This window comes from Armigeres subalbatus, chromosome 2 (assembly GCF_024139115.2).
Source record: "Armigeres subalbatus isolate Guangzhou_Male chromosome 2, GZ_Asu_2, whole genome shotgun sequence".
Lineage (NCBI taxonomy): Eukaryota > Metazoa > Arthropoda > Insecta > Diptera > Culicidae > Armigeres > Armigeres subalbatus.
Window position 1 is genome coordinate 185,920,386 of NC_085140.1, and position 23,520 is coordinate 185,943,905.

General features: G+C 41.5%; 2 protein-coding genes across 4 annotated transcripts; both read right to left on the reverse strand.

Annotated features, from left to right (window-relative positions):
• Positions 1-667: 667 nt before the first annotated feature.
• Positions 668-13,533, reverse strand: LOC134209428 (uncharacterized). Its single transcript, XM_062685416.1, is given in 12 exon segments — positions 668-892; positions 960-1,117; positions 1,184-1,360; positions 1,775-2,008; positions 2,078-2,235; positions 3,108-3,168; positions 12,048-12,195; positions 12,271-12,422; positions 12,494-12,667; positions 12,723-12,959; positions 13,015-13,095; positions 13,501-13,533. Coding segments are annotated over 12 exon segments (1,731 nt in total). The 5' UTR covers positions 13,519-13,533; the 3' UTR covers positions 668-759.
• A 6,908-nt stretch (positions 13,534-20,441) lies between these two features.
• On the reverse strand, positions 20,442-21,933 carry LOC134211380 (alcohol dehydrogenase 2-like). Of its 3 annotated transcripts, XM_062688180.1 has the most exons (7): positions 21,862-21,929; positions 21,678-21,775; positions 21,458-21,614; positions 21,155-21,391; positions 20,923-21,096; positions 20,685-20,842; positions 20,442-20,619 (listed from the first exon to the last, which is right to left on the reverse strand). In XM_062688180.1, the coding sequence occupies exons 3-7, from the start codon at positions 21,551-21,553 to the stop codon at positions 20,499-20,501; spliced, it is 786 nt and encodes a 261-aa protein (XP_062544164.1). In that variant the 5' UTR covers positions 21,554-21,614; positions 21,678-21,775; positions 21,862-21,929; the 3' UTR covers positions 20,442-20,498. The 3 variants fall into 3 exon arrangements, with proteins under 3 accessions (XP_062544164.1, XP_062544162.1, XP_062544163.1); XM_062688178.1 differs by lacking the exon at positions 21,678-21,775 and having other exon boundaries at positions 21,776-21,933; XM_062688179.1 differs by having other exon boundaries at positions 21,678-21,923.
• Positions 21,934-23,520: the final 1,587 nt, after the last annotated feature.

Genomic DNA, 23,520 nt, shown 5'->3' on the forward strand with positions numbered 1-23,520 from the left:
TGGCGGAGGGGCGGAATCAAACTTATTACCATCGGCATATAGTGCAAACTTGTACCCAACTACGCCATGGTACCCCTACAAGTAGCACTCTACGGGGGAATTGGATATTAGTATGAGTAAAGTAAATAATTGGACCTATTCATCAATCAGATTTATTATTGACTTCTTTTATATATTGTTTGCCTTTTCTTATGTACGACAAAGTCACCAACACCGCTACTGACAAAAATCCAATTATATCCATTATGTTTGGCACACATAAATTTTGACTATAGCATTTCCCACATAACGGCTATGTGAATTCGCATAGCATGTATGTGGAAACACACATAACCCTTATTAACTAATAACCTTTATGTGGATTCTCCTATAGCTGCTGGTTATTAATGCATACATGAAATTTATTTGTTTTTTTTCGTTAGATTTTTTTAAATAAAAATGTGTGGATTTTTATTAGTATAGAAGAAACAACCTTTTTTTTTATTTTTGGAATTTTACCTACAAATTTTCTGAAAATTTGTAACTAAATTAAAAGTGAATTAATCGTTTCAGGGATTAAACTTACCATCATAATACTACTTCTAACCGAACTACTCAATAGCAAATTGTGTCGTGTCCTACTTTTGTATTTTTTTTCAATCGTGAAAGTTCAACAAAAAGAAACGGGTGAGTTGAGCCAAATTTATTTCTTTTCAAATGCGACTATATGGTATCATGATGGATTATGCAAACATGGATATTATGTTTGACGGGAATGGTCTACTCTATACATGGTATAAATTTATTAGCTGAAATTTCCAATTTATAGGCCATGCCATCGTTAACAACCCACACTGCACCATTTTCTCCATCGAGAACGGCTTTAACGAGACATTCACCAACGGCACTTGCACTGTAAGGTCGAAGAAAAATTAATCCGATATTGTCTGAAAGAATTCTAGTTATAAGTCTGAACTAACCTCTGCGATGGACACTTTTTCACTTCCGGACCTATTGTACTCATCCAAGGAAACAGCAGATCTTCTCCTTCAAAGAATTTAGACAACAAAGTGCTATCCGTTATTCCTGGGCAAATAGTTATGCATTTCACCCCAGTTCGGCTGTAGAATAGTTTACCCTGAATTTGAAAACGATTTACATTAAACACAGCACATTAACTGACTTGTTTGGTATGTATGCTCACCGACAGACTTCGAGTGAAACCGGTTACACCAAACTTGGATGCTGAGTACACACTCAAGAAAGGCGTGGGTTCCAAACCAGCAATGGAAGATATGTTCACAATCATGCCTCCCTTACCACCAGATTGCTCCTTGGACATCAGGCTCATTGCCATCAGCGAGCTGTTTATAACACCTATCTGAAAAATGCACAAATTTCATAAATTTTAAAACTAACAATTAAATGTGATCCTATGTCTTTATTCATACTTCTTGTGTATCATTGAAAATATTTCAAATCGATAATATGATTTTGGAGTTTTCACTTTGAATGCAAATTAGTGATACTGTTACCTTTCTCGTACACTCAGTGTAAATAAAGACCATATGATCCCTAAACCCAAATGAACATTAATTCAGGGTCGCCCAATTTGAATGTTGAGATGACACTTAAACATAATACAAACGATTTTTTAAAATATAGGAGGAGGGATGGGTTTTTCATCGATTCATATTTTAAATATATCCATAAAATTCTAATATGAAAAATAAATAATCTGGAAGATAAGTAAGGCTTTCCGCTGGTCAATTTGAATCTGGATTATGGCACTCACCAAATTGATGGCAATTAACCGCTCTGGATTACGCTCGTCCACGGTTCCTGCCGAGTTGACAAGTAAATCGAAGTATCCAAACCTCCCCAGCACTTGCTTGCGGATCACGTCCTCCAAATTCGACTTGTTCGTGATGTCACATTTTGCCGCTATAACCTCTGATGCAGCATTGCAGACCTTTATGCTAGCTATTATATCACTCGCAGGTTCATTTATGTCCAGGATGGCTAATTTCTACAAATCAAAATATTGCTAATATTACTCAAGCGATTATGGTCTTGGATAAATAGCTATTTAACCTACAGATAGTCCACTGGTTAGCAAATGCTTGCACATTTCCACTCCAATTCCACCGGATCCTCCAATGACAACGGCCGCTTTTCCTTCTAGAGTCATATTGATTACCTCTATAAAAATCGGTGTTTCTTTCTCAAATGACGATGCAGTACTGGAACACTGCACTGGCGACAAGATGCACATTGCAAATAATGCAAGTCATTCTTGTTAAGGCACATTTTTAGTCGGCACGTATGGAATGATTATCACCTAAATGTCATGGGTTCACACAACACAATACCGAGCACTGGACGAGCAACATAAATCATATTTACATTTCTTCACCCAAATTTACAGGTTTACATGCTTGAGGCCTTCCTCAGCCGAGCGGTAAGATGCGCGTAGTAAAAATGTTCCACACAAAAAAGGTTTTTAATAGTTTCGCCTAACGACTACCACGACGTTTTTCTTTGGTTTCCTAGAAGACATTTAAATTAAATCCAACACAACTCATAAATGTTAGATTTCTAACAATTCTGTACAAGAACCTATCAAAACCTGTATAAGAACTGGGTATATGCGAAATTGTTAGATTCTTATACAGAAGTGTTAGAAAATGTAGCAATCACCAGTTGGGTGCAAATTTTTGATTCCGATCACTTTTTCGGAAAAAAGTGATTAATTATGAAACATTAAATATTGGCATCTGTATAATACACGGCAGACTGCGACGGGCTGGACCAATTACATACGTATGCTGAAAAAGCATCAAAAGCAGTTAAATAGAGAGAGTAGATAACACGGAAGATGCCGTGTTTCGTGATAAGCTATGTACACGATGGCTTATGCAACTGGAGAATAATACTCCGTTAGGTTTAAACACGACAATGTATTAATGCAAATATCCGCGTTTTATTTATTTTTTATTTGGTTATTTTTTTACGTAACGAATCATCACCCCTCCCCCTCCTCCTCAGTCACAATAAGTAACAGTCGTTCAACCCCCTCCCTCCCCTCAAGCGTTACGTAATTTGTGCACAAAGCCTGAAGTGCTTACCCATTTGGGGATATAATAATTCATTCGCCAGCACCACTTGAAATGTTGGCTCAAGAAGCAGCTGAGTGTTAACACAAGCATTTAAAAAAAATCGGAGCCATCATACCAGGAAAGCACCAAGAGAGGAAAGTTTACATGAAGTTTCCATTCGTGTTATGAACTCGTAGGATCTTTTGATAAGCTCACTCAACTTAGGTAACCGATTTCAAAATAAATCTAATATGTATACAATATCCAGAAGATCACCTATCATAAGACAAGCTATGTACTATTCCATTTAACTCCACCACGTTGTAATCTTTACAGATACGTTTTTCGACCTCAACTTTAAGGCCGTCTTCAGTCTCGTACTTGACTCGATTTACGAGATACTCACGGTGTCTTTGTCCAAAGAGACTTATTTTCAAAAAATCAGTATCTCTAAAACACCCACTACGCGAAATGTATAGTCTCCTGTACATCAGGAGCATCTGTACAACTTAACAATACACATTTTTGCCTTTCTCGTACAACAAAGTTGTACCGAAAGGCTATCCTTTCATCCCATAAACGAACTTTGTATAGAAGACTCAGAGACCCATAGTGTTATATACAGATCGAATCAGCTTGACGAACTGAGCAAATATCTGTCGGTCCGTGTTTTTTATAAGGGAGAATGCACTGACCCACGACCCAGCACACATGCTTAGTAGTTGCCAAGCTACCACACGGAAGTGTACTGGAATGTTGGACTCGACCAGTGAAGGTAATACCGACTAAACTCCCTTGACCTCCGCCCATTTGCCACCAGGCACACCAATTAGAGCCTTATTTGGTTCTCACTTTAGCACACCCTGCCACTACTCCTGACACATGTTCTGACACACTATGTGGGACTTACATAGGTTCTCACTTGTTGTTGATGATCACCTCTAGCAACTTGCCCGTCGTGTCTATAATACAGATTGGTCACCCGGCGGCTTCTCGGCGTCACCCCACGGATTCGCGTTAGATCCTTCGCTTAGGTTGTCGAAACACGCTCCCTTGCTGCACTTGATGGCCTTGTTAAAGGCCAGTTCCGCAGCTCGAAACACTTCGCGGCGGTCTGCTCTTTCATCCTCTGTGCGAGCACATTACATCCTCCATCAAGCCTTGAGCTAGGTTGATCGCAATATCGGAACTCCACATTGCCATTTCTCGGTAGGGCCGTCTGCCATTTCTCGGCAGGGCTTTCTTCGACATGGTGGCGTTGCACGCGCGTGATAGGACATCTACCAACCCATCCCCGCTTAGACGTTCAGTGTTGGCTTCCAGTCCCAGGGCCACGGTGAAAACTTCGCTGTCGAAGTAATAGGTCCTCCACCCACGGACCTGACAGGGATCCCCGGACTTCGAATGTTGCACGCCATAGTGGATCTTAAAGCGAATTGCTAGATGATCCCAATGGGTGTAACCCTCATCCACTCTCCAATCCAAGTCTGGTACCAGATCAGGACTGACAATCATTACGTCAATCCATGACTTGACCCCGGTCCTTCAGAACGTGCTAGCAGAACCATCATTGATTAGCACTGCGTCGAGCATCGCTAATGCCTCTAGTAACACTTGACCCCTTCGGTTGGTGCAACGGGTACCACACTCCACTGCCCAAGCGCTAAAATCTCCTACCATGAAGTTTATATAAGGCTAACTGCCCAGCAACATTACCACAGAAAAAGACAGATACGATTCCCTATCGCATCGGAGTGTTCTACCTTATCGTAAATGTAACTTTGACTAGAACCTGGTTACTACCCATGCATCTAATTTTGACCTGAAACTGCCATAATATTGTCTCTGTTTGGCCATGGTTCATTAAAACTCCGGATGACCTTCTATAAAATATTTACGAATTTCGGTAAACCTGTCGGCTCAGATTCGGCAGTGTTTTAACAGCGGACTCCAGACTCGCCAAGAAATTTTTGTATGAGGCCCTAGAAACGGTCTAATCTATTTTTAACCGGGAACGCTATAATAAAATGGATTGGACTGTTTGAATCTATGTATTTGTGCGCATCTGAAATCCTTTCCTTACATTGTCCAGTAATCACTTGATAATTCTTCGTTAAACAAAAGCTTAAAAAGCTGTGTTTTTCCGGGACGAGTTAAAAAGCGTTCCCACGACCTTTTCGCGCAGAACCGTAGACGGAATTGCGTTCGCCTAAGCTGCTTACCGGAATTTTATCATTCATGTGACTACATGTATCTTTTCTATTCTTCTCGGGTAGCAGGGACTATGTCCAAGGGCTTGACGATTACTCCCCAGGCCATCTGCGAGTTGTGGTGCCTGCCTAGGATGTGGTGGGGTTTGACAGTGGGCCCTGTTAAACTTCTATAAAAAGCTGCATGTATCCGCAAGTAGGCTCCGCCAAAGCGACCGTGTGCCGATCAAAGCGCACAAGACCAAGTCCTGGTGTTAGGTGGGACGCTAAACAGCCCTGACACGACGGCCCTTCCACGAGACAGGAGGTTTGCGCAGGTCCAATAAAAACAACCTTTAAAAACAACCATTACGAACGACATAGAAGATAATACGACTCGATACAATCGGCAACGACCAAGCGACGAATAAAGGATCAGGATTATATTATGGAAGCTTGGAACATGGAACTGCAAGTCGCTAGGCTTCGCAGGTTGCGACAGGATAATCTACGATCAATTACATCACCGCAACTGCGACGTCGTAGCGCTGCAGGAAATCTGCTGGACAGGAAAGAAAGTGTGGAAAAGCGGGAATCGACCGGTTACCTTCTACCAAAACTGTAGCACCACCAACGAGCTGAGAGCCGGCTTCATAGTGCAGGGAAAGATGCGCCAACGGGTGATTGGGTGGCAGCCAATCAACGCAAGGATGTGCAAGCTAAGGATAAAAGACAGATTCTTCAACTATAGCATCATCAACGTGCACAGCCCACACGAAAGGAGACCCGACAACGAGAAAGAAGCGTTCTATGCACAGCTGGAGCAGACATACGATGGATGCCCACTGCGGGACGTCAAAATCGTCATCGGTGACATGAACGCTCAGGTAGGAAGGAAGGAAATGTATAGACCGGTCATCGGATCGGATAGTTTGCAAACGGCTAACGATGCATAAACTTTGCAATCTCCCGCGGAATTGTGGTCCGAAGCACTTACTTCCTCCGCAAGAATATCCACAAGGCCACATGGAAATCACCTAATCAAGTGATGGAAAGCCAAATCAACCACGTTCTAATCGACGGTAAATTCTTCTCCGACATCACGAACGTCCGCACTTACCGCAGTGCGAATATTGAATCCTACCACTACCTCGTTGCAGTATGTCTGCACTCAAAATTCTCGAGGTGTACAACACGCGTCGGAGTCGTCCGCCGCGGCTAAACATTGGGCGGATACAAGACGGTGGACTAGCCAAAGAATACGCGCAGCAGCTGGAAGTGGCACTTCCAACGGAAGAGCAGCTAGGCGCAGCGTCTCTTGTAGATGGCTGCAGAGATATTCGATCCGCCATTGGTAGCACCGCAACCGCTGCACTGGGCACGGTGGCTCCTGATCAGATAAACGACTGGTATGACGGCGAATGTGCGCAGTTAGTTGAGGAGAAGATTAGAAGAATGTAGCATGGGCGAGATTGCTGCAACACCGCACGAGGGCGAACGAGGCACGATACAAACGGGCGCGGAGCAGACAAAACTCGATTTTCGGAGGAAAAAGCGCCAGCGAAAGATCGAGATCGTGAAGAGATGGAGCAACAGTATCGCGCTGAAAACGCACGAAAGTTCTATAAGAATTTAAACCGTTCACGTAAGGGCCACGTGCCACAGCCCGATATGTGTAAGAAGATAAACGGGAACCATCTTACAAACGAGCGTGAGGTGATCCAAAGGTGGTGGCAGCACTACGAAGAGCACCTGAATAGCGATGTAGCAAACAACGGTGGCGATATGGTAACGAACCTGGGAGCACGCCCGCAGGACACACAACTTCGCCGGCTCCGAATCTCCAATGAATCCAGGAGGATATCGGCCGGCTGAAAAACATCAAAACCCCTGAAGTTGACCAACTACCAGGAGAGCTGTTTAAACACGGTGGTGAGGCATTGGCTAGTGCGCTGCACTGGGTCATTACCAAGATTTGGGAGGATGAGATTCTGCCGCAGGAGTGGATGGAAGGTGTCGTGTGTCCCATTTACAAAAAGGGCGATAAGCTGGATTGTAGCAACTACCGCGCAATCACATTGCTGAACGCCGCCTACAAGGTATTCTCCCAAATTGTATGCCGCCGACTAACACCAATCTCAAGAGAGTTCGTGGGGCAGTACCAGGCGGGATTTATGGGTGAATGTTCTACCACAGATCAGGTGTTCGCCGTACGTCTGGTATTGCAGAAATGCCGCGAATACAACGTGCCCACACATCATCTATCTATCGATTTCAAAGCCGCATATGATACAATCGATCGGGACCAGCTATGGCAGCTAATGCACGAAAATGGATTTCCGGATAAACTGATACGGTTGATCAAGGCGACGATGGATCGAATGATGTGCGTAGTTCGAGTTTCAGGGGCATTCTCGAGTCCCTTCGAAACGCGCAGAGGGTTACGGCAAGGTGATCGTCTTTCGTGTCTGCTATTCAACATCGCTTTGGAGGGAGTAATTGGCAGGAATTGACACGAGTGGTACGATTTTCACGAAGCCCGTCCAGTTATTTGGTTTCGACGACTACATTGATATTTTGGCACGTAACTTTGAGAGGATGAAGGAAGCCTTAGATTTGAAAATATGCAAAAATATACAAACATGCTTGATTTCTATCCATTAGATGCTCTCGTGTTTCCTTACTAAGCAAAAACGATGTAGCATGCCGTCGCTTGAATTTGTTTTCCTAGGATACAAGTTGCTAAGTTAGGTCAGTGATCTTGAACAGTGTGCTGTGAACGTTTGAACAGAATGTTTTGAACACGAAAACGCGTTCCCGTGTTCAGATGCATCTCTGGTTTGTATTGCTGGTGACGTAAACGAAGTGGTTGAAGAATTCCAGTACTTGGGCTCACTGGTGACCTCCGATAACGACACCAGGGGAGAAATTCGGAGACGCATCATGGCAGGAAATCGTACGTACTTTGGACTCCGATCGAATAGAGTTCACCGACGTACCAAACTGACATCTACAAAATGCTTATTAGACCGGTAGTTCTCTTCCGACACGAGACCTGGACGATGCTCGTAGAGGACCAACCCACACTGAGAGTTTTCGAAAGGAAAGTACTGCCTACCATATATGGTGGGGTGCAGATGGCGGACAGTACGTGGAGGAAGCGAATGAACCACGAGTTGCATTAGCTGTTGGGAGAACAATCCATCGTTCACACCGTGAAAATCGGAAGACCCTGGTGGGCCATGCACGTAGCCAGAATGTCGGATAGGAACAAGCAAACGAGGTGCACAGCGGGCAAGGTGGATCGATTAGGTGGAGGACGATTTACGGGCCCTCCGCAGACTGCGTGGTTGACGAGGTGCAGCCATGGACCGAGCTGAATGGAGAAGACTTTTGTGTACTGCACAGGCCACTCCAGCCTTAGTCTGTTAATAAATAAATAAATAAACGGACACCGATCTTCTAGCAGGACAATAACGCACAGTTGATTTTATTGTCGCACGCTATAAATCTGCGATTTATTAACCATATTATAGTAGCTTGTGCAACTAGTTGCAAAAAGATGATTTTTCAGCACGAATTATACATATTCCGAACACTTCAGCACATTTTTCACTTCGGACGTCTTTAAGGCACATAAAACAAAATATTTTTATAGATCAACACACTTAATCGCCAGAATTATTCTCGGTAATATAAAATGACGAACGTGGTCGGTAAAGCATATTTTTACTGAAATTTCGGTGGAAAATAAAACTTTCAACTTGATTACTGAATTCCGGCAAACAAGTTTGCCACAGTCATCGGTAATCTGAATTGATCCGAATCTCGGTAAATCCCTTGTGTCAAAAATAAGAAACACACGCGTGTTTGATAGAAAAATAAACGGACACAAGTTTTCATTGTTGCAATTTAATATTACCTATTCGTGTAAGTAATCCAATTTAATTTTACTGTTTTTTGATTCGAAATATTAATGTATATGGTTTTTTCGTTTCAGTTTCAATTAAAGAATTAATTCCATTCGATATGAATAGTGGAGAAACAAACTTGCTGCCGTTTTAAACGCTGTAAAAATCAAGAGATCGAGGATTTTTTGCAAAGCAGATCTTTGAACAAAAAGTGTGTGCCTGATCTGCCGGAAAAATGGAGGGGTGTAAAGATCCAAAAGATTTGTCCATCTGTACCGCGGAATGCTCTAAAAACTTCGACATTTTTGGCAACACTTACAGAAAAAATAATGATGAGCTGGCAGCCGACTCTATCTGTCAGTGACAGTTATGAAAAACGCGGTTTTATTTCAGAGCCGATAAATTCAACTTGGGCCCGGCTCGATTCCGTAAATGCGGTGTTTTCCTTCGGCGTCAGTTTAAAGTTTCAAATAACCATTATCTTGGTCGAAAAAAACCGACCCCGCATGTATTTACAACAATCCACAACCATTGCAAAAAAGGTGTCACAGTATTGGACGTGAAACGGGTTGCTTCCGCAAAACCAAGCAACCGTATTGTGCTGATGAGAAGTTGGGTGAATCCGGAGCAGTTTTATGGACGACGACGTGGGAATCAGTTGAGGCCAAATTCAAGGAAGTCACCGATTAATACGATGCGCTAATAGGCGACAGTTTACTTTGTATATTATACTGGTAAGAAATTGCATTTAATAGTAAATTTAAAATCATTACAATAAATTATTTCAGAAACGTCACCCGCGAGCGCCGAAAACGGCTATCTATCAGATGAAATACGAGCAACCAGATAACCTACGAAGATGCCGCCCCTTGCCGTCCGAACGGTTACCTACAAGGAAGACATCGTGGGCAGGAGACGTGAGGTGGAACTGCCAATTGGGCCCACTCCGCTTTATCCTGCTGGACAAAAAAAGGGTTATGCAAGGCGAGGTGCAAGGTCTATCGGGGCACCGGAAATCAAACGCTTCAAATGTGTGTCGTGACCACCAACATCCCCAATCGACCGGTTTCTGTGGAATGGCCTCAACATCAACTCGACTGATAACTCCAACTAGTTAATTGTGGAATGGTTAGGGCACAAGTGAACTCCGGGACTAAACTAGCAATGGACGTGGCGGTGGTTGCAATTGGATCATACATAACATCAACTCAAGGATATACGTGAATTCACGTCCAGTATCCGCATATTTATATATATGAGAAAAACAATTACATTCAATCATTTCGAAAACAATAAATAAAACATTATTTGAAATCAAACAGTTTTATTTTTATTGTAGATAAAACAAATGGAAGCAACGAAAGCACACCTTTAAAATTAACTAAAAAGATTATTCAAAACAAAAGTAAATTCAACTTTTATTTTGAAAACATTGTTTTAAATTTGAGAGTGGTGTTAGTCAAAATAATAACAATTTCGACATTTCTGAATCAAAAGTTTTATGATTGTTAATTAGACAGTGTTATACTTTCTACTGAAAATCACTAACGCATTTTCTCAATTTTACTAACGATTCTCTTAATTCTACCAACGATTTTTTTTTGTGTGTAGTCGGATTTGTGAAAATCGATTCTATCGGTTCTCCCTCAAGTCCTCAGATCTTCACGTGCTACGATATAAGCCATTTTATGAGACAGATTCGAACAGCTGATCGAAATTTTGAGTGGACGGCTCGGTCTTTGTTTTGGTAAATTTGCATGTAAACCATCATCATTTCGTCATCATCATCATCATTTCATTTCATTTTCGCAAATGTTCCTTGTAAAATGTAAATATTAGTATTTGGTCTCCTGTCATTTGAGCTTTCTATAAAATGGCTTATTGTACCCATTTGTGTTGTATTCTTTGTCTTCCCATGTTGTGAATAAAATAAAACAGAGAAAAAAGTGACCTCCAGCAAAGACAATCAATACAACATTGATTGATAGTTTTATAATAAAATAAGACCCAATAAATGCCTATAAGTAAATTCATATTGGTAATTTGTAATTTGTAATTTTATTCATTCAGTTTTACGTGATCCTGTAGGTACAGACCTTATTTTCAGGGCAAGGAAATTTACATTAATGGTTATTGTTTTTATTTTTTATTTCATTGTAAATATGGATATCAAAAACATTATATTACTGAATCTCGGTAAAACACAATACCGAGTCATTCGGAACCGAACTACCGAACGACTCAGTAAATTTTGACAGCTGTACGGTTAGGGAAGATCCATTAATTACGTAACGCAAAAATTGTGGATTTTCAACCCCCCTCCTCCCTATGTCACACTTTTTGTATGAAGCATTTGAAAATTTTGTATGGATCGTCACACTTTGCACAACCCCCCTCCCCTCTAAGCGTTTCGTAATTTGTGGACGCTCGCTTACGTCCATTTTATGACCAGTCGACAATTTGATCTTTTGCCGAGCTTTTTACCGAGCAGTCGGCTTTTGGATTCTCGGTAATTTATTTTGCCGGCCTCGGCAAAATAAATTAAGTGTGAATTGTTTCCATCGGTTAGAACTTTCATGTAAGCGCTTGATTGCAACTATCAATAACGAATGATTTTATTCTGCCAAACTTTGTCTCAAATGCCGAACACGCATATAAAAAAAGTTTCAACTTCCGAACACCACCTTAAATCCACTAGAATACAAAATTTCAAAGTTTTCTCATTGTTGGACAGTTCTTATGTTCTTAATCTGTACGCCTGCCGTAAAAAATCATTTATTTATACAAAAATGACGGAATATTTATAATAACTCTCTCTGTATCGAGTGTTCGGAATATGAGTCTGTTCGGGATTTGAGTCAAAACGGTACTTGTCTTTTTGAAACAGGTATCAGTATTCAAAGATGCGCGTTTGGTTTACTTTCCACTTCCGTAATACCATCATTGGCGGAAATCCAAATTGATCCCGGTTTTCCTTCGACGATGATTTGCACAACTGCTTTTGCTACAGCTGAAGGCCTGAAAATAATAAAACAAAACTTTTGGAATTGAGTGTCGGATGCAGTTGTTAAAAAATGAAAATAAGAAACCTACTCTTGCAATTTAATGTTTTGAAGAAGTTGCGCCAACTGGGGTGTTAATGCAGGAAAACTCATAGTCAATGTTTCTTGAATCATGTTCGTATTCGTAGCCCCAGGGCAAATAGCAACCATTTTGACTCCCGTTAGATCATAGACTGAGTTCATCTAAATTATGTACATAACGGAAATTAGAAAAACAAATGATGGGAGAAAAAATAACTTAAGAATTAGTTTACCCCAATAGATCTGGTGAAACCAATAACCCCGCTTTTTGAAGCACAGTAAACTGCAAAACTTGGTAAACCTTCCAAACCGGCGACTGATGCAATATTCACTATAGTACCGCCATGGCCCTGTTTTTCTATAGTCATCAAATCTAAAGTGATCATGGAACAGTTTATTAACGCCGTCTGAAATAAGGTCAATGAGTATAACGAATTTTCAACGAATGTTTGCATATCTTACCAAATTTGTTGCAATGCATCGAGCCGGATCATTTTCGTCAATGATTCCAGCGCAATTAATGAGAATGTCTATGTAACCTAACCATTGTACAGCATCTTTTCGCAGAACATTCTCCAGATCTTGCTTTTTCGTTACGTCACATGTACTGTAGAATATTTCTGCAGTTGGATTGCAAGCGCTGAGTTCCTTCCACCTCAGTGAATCCATTTTTTCTCCGAGATCCAATATAAGAATTTTCTAAGAAATATACCATTTATTATTTAAATTATTTATTAGGCATTTTAGTTAATACCGAAACTCCACTCCTAAGCAGCTCCTTGGCCGTGCTGAAGCCAATTCCCCTAGCGCCTCCAGTGATGACGGCTTTTAGATTCTGCAACGACGTCATACTGAATTAGCAAACCCCGTTTGATTGAATTCGCAGCTAAAAATGAACAGATATTTAAGCAATCAAATAAGAGGGTGTGAACATGCAATTAGTATTATTGAACCTCGCCGTAGTGTTTGAGGCTAGCAATTGAAGCACGCATTAGACATAACACCCATTTATCTACATTCTAACACTTTAAATTAGAGCATCCGTTAATGGGTTACAACTTCAAGAACCTTTGTAATTTACGCCTTCTCACGCTAATCAGATCTAGTTGCACCTGGTCTACCATGTTTACTGAGCTATTGAGGCCCTCAGTTCCGGATCCATTCACGAACATTGTAATGTTTAAGGGAAGGATTGTGTGAGACTTTTTACACTTATAATCGATCAGTATATGTTACTTACCCTACCGAAGCTTATCATTAAACCCTGGTGTATGGGGTCTTCAGTTAGCCTTGCAAGCAGAGGCAAAGGAATGCTAATCCGAAAATGTCGAGTTCGATTCTCGGTTCAACCTAGAATATTTTCGGTCGGAATATATTCTCGACTCCCTGAGCCCTGTATATCAATTATGCTTGCCACAAAAGCAACATATTATGCAATAAAGACTGGCATAAAAAAAGCTTTCAATTAATAGGGTTACGGCAGGTATCATCCGTGGTCTAATTCCTGTCAAAAGCTCTGAAATCAGTGAAAGTGACGTTCGTATGCAAATAAATATGAAATGATGGAAATAACTGAATCTATCTCCCTAAAGTGCTATTTTGGCCTATCTTATGTGGTTTTCTCGTTCATTTCATTTATTTAGTTTACATCTAAACAGATAACACTGAATCACCAATTTGACGCCACAATACACGGTTCGAGGCCGCATCTCTCCATCCTCGGATACGCCCCACGCTCGCCAAGTCGTTTTGCACCTGGTCTGCCCATATCGCTCGCTGCGCTCCACGCCGTCTCGTACCTGCCGGATCGGAAGCGAACACCATCTTTGCAGGGTTGCTGTCCGGCATTCTTGCAACATGTTCTGCCCATCGTACCCTTCCGGCTTTAGCTACCTTCTGGATACTGGGTTCGCCGTAGAGCTGGGCGAGCTCATGGTTCATTCTTCGCCGCCACACACCGTCTTCTTGCACACCGCCAAAGATGGTCCTAAGCACCCGTCTCTCGAATACTCCGAGTGCTTGCAAGTCCTCCTCGAGCATTGTCCATGTTTCATGTCCGTAGAGGACAACCGGTCTTATAAGCGTCTTGTACATGACACATTCGAAGACGAAGACGAAGTACATGATAGGGAGAGGTTCAAGAGAAGACAATGTGAGCCACCCACCGCGAGTTTGCATCGGTGGTGACGAAATCGAGGTGGTAGAAGAATTTGTGTACTTGGGCTCACTGGTGACTGCCGAAAATGACACCAGCAGAGAAATTCGGAGACGCATAGTGGCTGGAAATCGTACGTACTTTGGACTCCGCAAGACGCTCCGATCGAATAGAGTTCGCCGCCGTACCAAACTGACAATCTACAAAACGCTAATTAGACCGGTAGTCCTCTACGGACACGAGACCTGGACGATGCTCGTGGAGGACCAACGCGCACTTGGAGTTTTCGAAAGGAAAGTGCTGCGTACCATCTATGGTGGGGTGCAGATGGCGGACGGTACGTGGAGGAGGCGAATGAACCACGAATTGCATCAGCTGTTGGGAGAACCATCCATCGTTCACACCGCGAAAATCGGACGACTGCGATGGGCCGGGCACGTAGCCAGAATGTCGGACAGTAACCCGGTGAAAATGGTTCTCGACAACGATCCGACGGGCACAAGAAGGCGAGGTGCGCAGCGGGCAAGGTGGGTCGATCAGGTGGAAGATGACTTGCGGACCCTCCGTAGACTGCGTGGTTGGCGACGTGTAGCCATGGACCGAGCCGAATGGAGGAGACTCTTATATACCGCACAGGCCACTTCGGCCTTAGTCTGAATAAATAATAATAAATAATAACATGACACATTTGGTGCGGTGGCGAATCTTTTTCGACCGCAGTTTCTTCTAGAGCCCGTAGCGCCTTCGTATTTCACGACTAACGTTGTTGTCAGTCGTTAGCAAGGATCCGAGGTAGACGAATTCCTCGACCACCTCGAAGGTATCCCCGTCTATCGTAACACTGCTTCCCAAGCGGGCTCTGTCGCGCTCGGTTCCGCCCGCTTTGATCAATCTGGTAAGCTTCCCAGGGAAGCTGTTCTCGTCTATAATTTTCCATAGCGCTACGCGGTCTATACTGTCGTATGCCGCCTTGAAATCAACGAACAGATGGTGCGTTGGGACTTGGTATTCACGGCATTTTTGAAGGATTTGCCGTACAGTAAAGATCTGGTCCGTTGTCGAGCGGCCGTCAGCGAAGCTGGCTTGATAACTTCCCACGAACTCATTCATTAATGGTGACAGACGACGGAAGATGATCTGGGATATCACTTTGTAGGCGGCATTAAGGATGGTGATCGCTCGAAAGTTCTCACACTCCAGCTTGTCGCCTTTCTTGTAGATGGGACATATAACCCCTTCCTTCCACTCCTCCGGTAGCTGTTCGGTTTTCCAGATTCTGACTATCAGTTTGTGCAGGCAAGTGGCCAGCTTTTCCGGGGCCTTCTTGATGAGCTCAGCTCCGATACCATCCTTACCAGCTGCTTTATTGGTCTTTAGCTGTTGAATGGCATCCTTAACTTCCCTCAAGGTGAGGGCTGGTTGGCTTCCATCGTCCGCTGAACTGACGTAGTCATCTCCTCCGCTGCCTTGACTTTCACCGCGCTGCGTCCTTCTCCTCCAGAATTTGTCTGCACTCTTCGTCGAACCAATCGTTCCGTCTCCGCTGCGTCGTTAATGGCTGCTTTGACTGTATTCCAGCAGTCCTCAAGAGGGGCCCCATCGAGCTCACCCTCTTCCGGCAACGCTGCCTCGAGATGCTGCGCGTATGCAGTGGCGATATCAGGTTGTTTCAGTCGCTCTAGGTCGTACCGCGGCGGTCGTCGGTACCGAACATTGTTGATGACGGATAGTTTTGGACGCAGTTTAACCATCACCAGATAGTGGTCAGAGTCGATGTTAGCGCCACGATATGTCCTGACGTCGATAATGTCGGAGAAGTGCCGTCCATCAATCAGAACGTGGTCGATTTGTGATTCTGTCTGCAGTGGTGATCTCCAGGTGTACCGATACGGGAGGCTGTGTTGGAAGTAGGTGCTGCGAATGGCCATATTCTTGGAGGCGGCGAAAACAATTAGTCGTAGGCCGTTTTCGTTCATCAGCCGGTGAGCGCTGAACTTTCCAATAGTCGGTCTAAACTCCTCCTCTTGGCCAACCTGAGCGTTCAAATCTCCTATGATGATTTTGACGTCGTGGCTTGGGCAACTATCGTACTCACGTTCCAGCTGCGCGTAGAATGCGTCCTTATCATCATCAGTGCTTCCGGAGTGTGGTCTATGGACGTTGATTATGCTAAAGTTGAAGAACCGGCCTTTGATCCTCAACCTGCACATTCTCTCGTTGATCGGCCACCACCCGATCACGCGCCTTTGCATATCTTTCATCACTATGAAAGCTGTTCCCAGCTCGTGTGTGTTGCCGCAGCTCTGGTAGATGGAATGATTACCTCTAAACGTTCGCACCATTGATCCCTTCCAACAAACCTCCTGCAGCGCTACGATGCCGAATCCACGGATTTGCAGTTCCACGAACCGAGTTTCCAATCGCTAGTCCCTTTTCGTCGCAGTGGTCTTCGCCGATGGTTCCGGTCCGTACTCTCTTGTTGATTGTCCGTTGCGTATGTTTTTTTAAAGGCTGGCTTGCAGGGCCTGACACCTGGTTTTCTCGTTACATTGTATAATACACGAGAAAGGCACCAGGTATGTTTTTTCAATATAACTTTTCAGCCCGATTTTTCACAATTTTGGTCCTCTACAGAATACGAGTTTCTTACAAGGCTTCCGAGCTTTTTTTTTAAGAAAGCTTCTGAGCCTTTTAAAAGCAGGCTTTCGAACTCTTAAAAGAAGGCTTCCGAGCCTCTTGAAATGCGCCTTCAGAGACACTTAAAAGGAGGCTCCTGAGCATTTTGAAAGGACGCTTCTGAGCCTCTTGAAAGTAGTCTTCTAAGCCTCTTGAAAGAAGAATTCCGAGCCTCTTGAAGGAAAGCGTTCGATCTTGTTAAAAGGGAGCTTTCGAGCCGCTTTAAAGCCATTTCTGAGCATCTTTTAAGGACGCCTCTAAGCTTTTTAAAAATACTCTTCCTAGCCACTTGAAAAAAAATTCCGAGCCTCTTGAAAGAAGGCTTCTGGACCTCTTAAAAGAAAGCTTTTGTGCATCTTGATAGAAGGCTTTCGAGAAGCATAGAATGATGATTCTTAGCAACGAAGCAACAAAGTTTCTCAGAAAAAAATCTTTCATGCTTCTCAAATGGAGGCTTCCGTACCTTTCTTAGACTCTCGATTTTAGTTCAGAAGCATATTCTTAACATATTATTTAACATTTTGTTTCGAATTGGTAGATTGTCTTGAAAATTTTTGAAATTTGTTCATGAGACGTTTTGTCTTTTTGATTTTTTTTTTGTAGCACAGCCCTTTATACACTCTGCTGGCTTTGATTTACTGATCGCCATGCATATTATGTACTACAAGACAAAGTTTTGGAATCAAAAAAATACCCAATTATCATTACATTATCAAAAAGTTTTGATTGTATTTGTAATACATCCGCCATTACGCATTGTTGTCTGAGGTACTCCCTGGGGCCAGCGAAGGTAGCCCCAGGGGTACATGTACCCCAGGTTGAGAACCGCTGCTATAGAGAGTTTGTACCTTTTAAAGTAACAAAGATATACGAGTTTTTCCATTATTTTTAGACTAACTTTTACCACAGACAAACAGACGTAACAGCTTGAACATTTTTCTGAAAAATCCATCGCTCAACTCCTCTACCACTATTTTGCGAGAATGTGAGCAAACAAATGTTTTGTAGGGTAACCGTACCCTTAGTAGAGGTAGCACCAATAATGGAGGTAGTTGGGTTTTAATTGGATTTATCATATTTATACATTTTACGATGGTTTCAGTTGATTCGCCGTGTTTTAAATATCCTGTTAAATGCAATTTATCTTAAGATTTTGCTTGAAAAACTATTCAAAACAATGATTTTCCAATGATTGACTCCCTTGCACCTATAGTGGTGCAACTGTACCAATAGTGGCGAGTCTCATAAGAAACCAATGGATAGGACCACTATGGGAACCAAAATTAATTTTTACCACCACTAAAGGAACAGTGTACCCATAGTGATGCAAGCAATATTTGGTAATTGTTGATGTTAAATGACATCTATCTCATTTTTGTTGGCAAATTTATTAGTTTATCTATTGACTAAGACATTAAATCTTTAAATTTTCCATAATTATCAATTTTTAAAAAATATTTTCTTTTTTGGATCTACTAATACCTCCACTATTGGTACCGTTACCCTATGACATTTTCACCAGAAGGAGCTATCAACGCGCAATCAACCAAATTCAAATTGGTCGTTAAAGTCATGGTCGATGGTATTTTCTCTAGTGTTACGTCTATTTATCTTTGCTTTTACCTTAAGTAGGGTAGGATATGTTACATTCAGAACGAGTGTCCAATGTATTGGAGTTCGAAACATTCGATTTCACGATCAAAATTGAATAACTTTTAAGCCTTTAAATTTAAAGGTTCAGTCTCCTCTAAAAAGTTTTTAGGCATGAAAAGACGCATCTTTTGATATGAAAAGTTTAGTTAATCTTCCTAGAAAGGGGTTGAAAATTTTCTTTCTGTCCTAAAATTAGATACAATGTTTAGTTTTCAGTGAAACTGTAGAGAATTCCATTACGAAAAACTTTGCAGAGTATAGCGAAGCTCTATTTGATCAATGTTTTCGGCGGAAATAAAATTTTCATCTCACTTCTAGGTGGAACAATCGACAAACTCATTACATCAAAAGATGCGTCTTTTCATGCCTTAAATCTTTGTAGAAGTTTTGTGATTGAAAAAATACATCGAGAGTTTTTCTGATTCACAATAAATGCCTTCGAAGAATCGCAACCATCGAGTGGACGTAAAACGATGCGTCAGTTTTTCTTTTCTAATAAATTATCGACAGCAGGAACACTCAAGTGAACATTTCTCGCAAGGTTTGGACTATTGTTTGGTTGATGTCGTCGGTAGCGTCGCAGTTTTTTGACGAAAGAAAATCTATAAATTTATTGGCAGCAAATTTATATTATCGGTTTTTGTTAATGTCCCCAGGATTTTCATCTGCGGTAATTAATCCTTCACGAATCAATATTGGTGCGGTAAGGAGTGGGATTAACATTAAAAGTTGGGAGTGACCGCCTGAACGAAAAAATCCACCAAGTGATTGAAATGATTTGAGAGGAAGAAGAAATGCCTTCGAGCTAACTTGATGGCCTCATATGTCCTATCTACAAGAAAGGGCACAGGCTCTATTGTGCTAATTATCGAGGTATCACACTTCTCAATACCACCTACAAGGTAATTTCCCGAATTCTGTTTAGCAGACTGCGTCCGTTTGCGGAGACCTTTGTTGGTGAATATCGAAGCGGTTTTCGAGAAGGACGACCAACAACGCACCAGATGTTTACTCTGCAACAAATTCTTGGTAAATTCAGGGAATACAACTTGCGGACTCATCATCTATTTGTAGATTTCAAGGCAGCGTACAACTCAGTGAAACGGAACGAACTGTGGCAAATAATGCTAGAACATGGCTTTCCGGCAAAGCTTATTAGACTGATTCGTGCGATGCTGGGTGGATCCAAATCAAGCGTCAGCATATCTGGAGAGACATCCGATTCGTTCGTGACGTTAGATGGATAGAATCAGGGCGATGCGTTCTCTAATCTGCTATTCAATATAGCTCTGGAAGGTGCAATTCAATGATCTAGAACCATCACCAACAAGTCTTACATGCTCCTTAGTTTTGCGGATGACATCGACATCATTGTAGTAGATCGCAGAGCAGTAGAAGAGGCTATCGTGCCTTCTAAACAGGATACTGAAAGAATACCCAGGTAACCGTAAGCATTTAAATAGGCCTTACATGCGACTATAACGCTATCACGGAGCTGATAAATTTTATACTGGCTCTATAATAGCCCTATAGGGTCAATATGTCTATAGACATACAGCCGAAAAGGCGAACTATAGTGCTAATGGTTACCTGAGATAGGACTGATCATAATGGTTCATAATGATCGATTATCAAAATTTTGGATGGAACTACAACGAAGACCACGAGGATTAATTTCGAGAAAAACCAAAGAGAGGTGTATACATAATGATTTTTATTCACTTTTGCCCATAACAATGCGTGTAAGAAATTATTCAAATATACGCGTTTGGTTTACAGTCCACTTCCTTGATTTCATCATTAGCTGAAATCCAAATTGCTCCAGGTTTGCCATCGACTATAATTTTTACTACCGCTTTCCCTACTGATGATGGCCTGTAAATTGATTTTGCTGTTCAAATCCATCTCCAGTGAGCCACACTTTACACCACAGTACTTACTTTTGCACTGGCAATTTGTTGACAAGTTCATCAAAATAGGGCTTCAGCGCTGGAAAACTACAAGATATTTCCGATGAACTCTTATACATATCCGTTTCTGTAGCTCCAGGACAAATTGCTACCATTTTGACCCCAGTCAGCTCGAAAACCGAATCCATCTTCAATATAAACCATATAAACAGTAAACATATCGTTGAAAAACAAGCTGAATTATCATTGCGATGGGACACGAACTCACCCCAACGGATCTGGTAAATCCAATAACTCCGCTTTTTGAAGCACAATAAACCGCACAGCACGGCGCTCCTTCTAAACCGGCCACCGAAGAGATATTCACAATAGTTCCGCCAGGGCCGTCCTTTTCCTTTGTCATCAAATCTAGTGTGATCATTGAACAATTGATTAAAGCCGTCTGAAAAAAAAAACAAGATGACCAAGGTTCGATTTTCTATCAAAAACTAATAGATTACCAGATTTGTAGCAATACACCTGGCTGGGTCTGCTTCATCGATGACTCCCGCGCAATTTACAAGGATATCTATTGAACCGAACCGCTGCATAGCATCATAACGGAGAACCAATTCCAGTTGTTTTTTGTCGGTAATATCACACTTATTGTAAGTTATTTCCGCCTTCGGATTACATGCAGTGAGCTCCGTTAGCTTAACCGGATCAATTTTATCAACGAGGTCTATTATCAGAATTCTCTGTAAAAAAAAGTGGATGACTGCTAAGAACACTAACGACTTTTGGAATTCGTATGACAATTATACCGAGACACCGTTTTTCAGTAGCTCCGCAGCCGTTGCGAAGCCAATTCCTCTAGCTCCACCGGTAATCACAGCTTTTTGACCCTGTAGTGAAACCATGTTAGAAGTGATGATTTTGTCTGATTCGGCGAACGATTCCGTATAAACTGAACTTCAACCGCTGCAAACAACTAAATAAATGCTACTAAGTACAATCATAATCATCAGATACACATTTTTCAACTGTTTAATGCATATGATTACGCGGCGCCACGCCGCCTCCGTCGCCACCGCAAGTGCTAATCAGTCATTCTAATGATCGAGTTAAAATTGGATAAGAACCTGCAATTAAAGTATGTATGTACACTGAATATTTTGAAATAAGCCTCTAGGCTTTGGGTGTTCACAATTGAATCTAAACACTCAACTATTAAATAATTATTAATTATTCAGCTCAGCAGGATCTACTAGGTAACTGAATAGAGAAAGGTGGGCGAACAGGCCCTTGGGAACAAATGTTTTACAATGGAATCTCTAAACAAAAGTTCTTTTTTGTAGCACCTGTTGGTCACATAAGGTATAATGTCTAAAAGCTGACCCTCCAGCCATATTTGCATTATTACAGCATAATATAAACAATGTTCTATGTAATTTCATCGTAATTACATTCTTAAATTATTTGAATGCATGCATTGGAAATACTGTGGAAAGTAAAAATAGGGGGAAAGACGGCTTTGGCAGGTTTTGTTCTATTATTGTGATTAGAGGGGGTTTTTGACGACCAAATTTTATTAAATTTGGCCACAATATTCTTTGATATGCAAAGAGTGTTTAGGCCAAATTTGAGCCTAGTCAGTCATAAAAAAACCCCTGCCAATAATAGAACAAAACCTGCCAAAGCCATCTTTCCCCCAAGATGATTTTTTTACAATTTTGTAACAAAAAAACACTAGAGTGTCCATTATAGGAATATTTTAGGGGGTGTCAACTATAGGAAAGCAATTTCCTTTTATAGACGCCCAGGAGGTCTAATATAGGACCTATTTAGCCAGACTTTGAAATTTTGATTTCAACCAATAACGTCATGTATTTGAGTGTTTTATGTATGCATCGTGAAGGGAAAATGCAGAACTTGATATTAGATATCACGTAAAATTGATATGTTGAAAATATCCACTCCTTATGGCAGGAAGAGCAAAATTCCACTACAAGAGTCCACTATTGAGCATTTCACCCTATAACGAAAAACTGGTCACGAGAGACTCATTTTGAATTAGGAGGATAGAAGCAGATAAGTGTAATGTGCCATACACTAATTACGTAAGTGATTTTACTGCATTTTTCAAAAACGACCCGAACGCTCTCACCACCCAACTAACAATTTTAGTGCTAAACGCTTCAACTTCTAGCCTAAGGCTGTATAATATTTGAATAAAAGCAGCCAATGCTGAATAAAAGAAAAGCCTTCGCAAATAATCCCTTAAACTTCAACTCGACTATTACCCAAATATCTATCAGCTAGTCAGTTTGTGCGCAATAAGATTTATTTCATATATTTTAATTTATGTGTTATACTACGACAACATGCTCAAAATAAATTTTGAGATAAAGCTAAAGAAATTTGATCATGGTGGGGTAAAACGAACATGTTCTGCTGTGGGTAATATAGACCATATATAGTTACCAATATACCAATATATTATCCAACATTTTTATTTCAAGTTGCACAATTCATCAACTAAATTCATTGTTTTAAGATTAATTGCTTAACATTTCCGTTTTACTCACACACGATGTCCATGTCACCCGCATACTTTTAAACCAGATTTTTTTCATCCTGATTTTTATTGTCATAAAAGTCGCAAAATCTGATTGTCTTCCACTAAATTGACTTCCAGACATCGTAGTGCTTCTGTTTAAGATTCACGTAAGGGGTTTAGGTCCCTAATATTACAACGTTTTCCATGTGAAAATGACGCGATTTCTCAGGGGGACAATATTACCCCCAGCCACCCTAAAGAAAACCGGAAAATTTTGCAGATCGGTTCATCGAAACTACACTCTAACTTTCACCTACTCAGTGACTG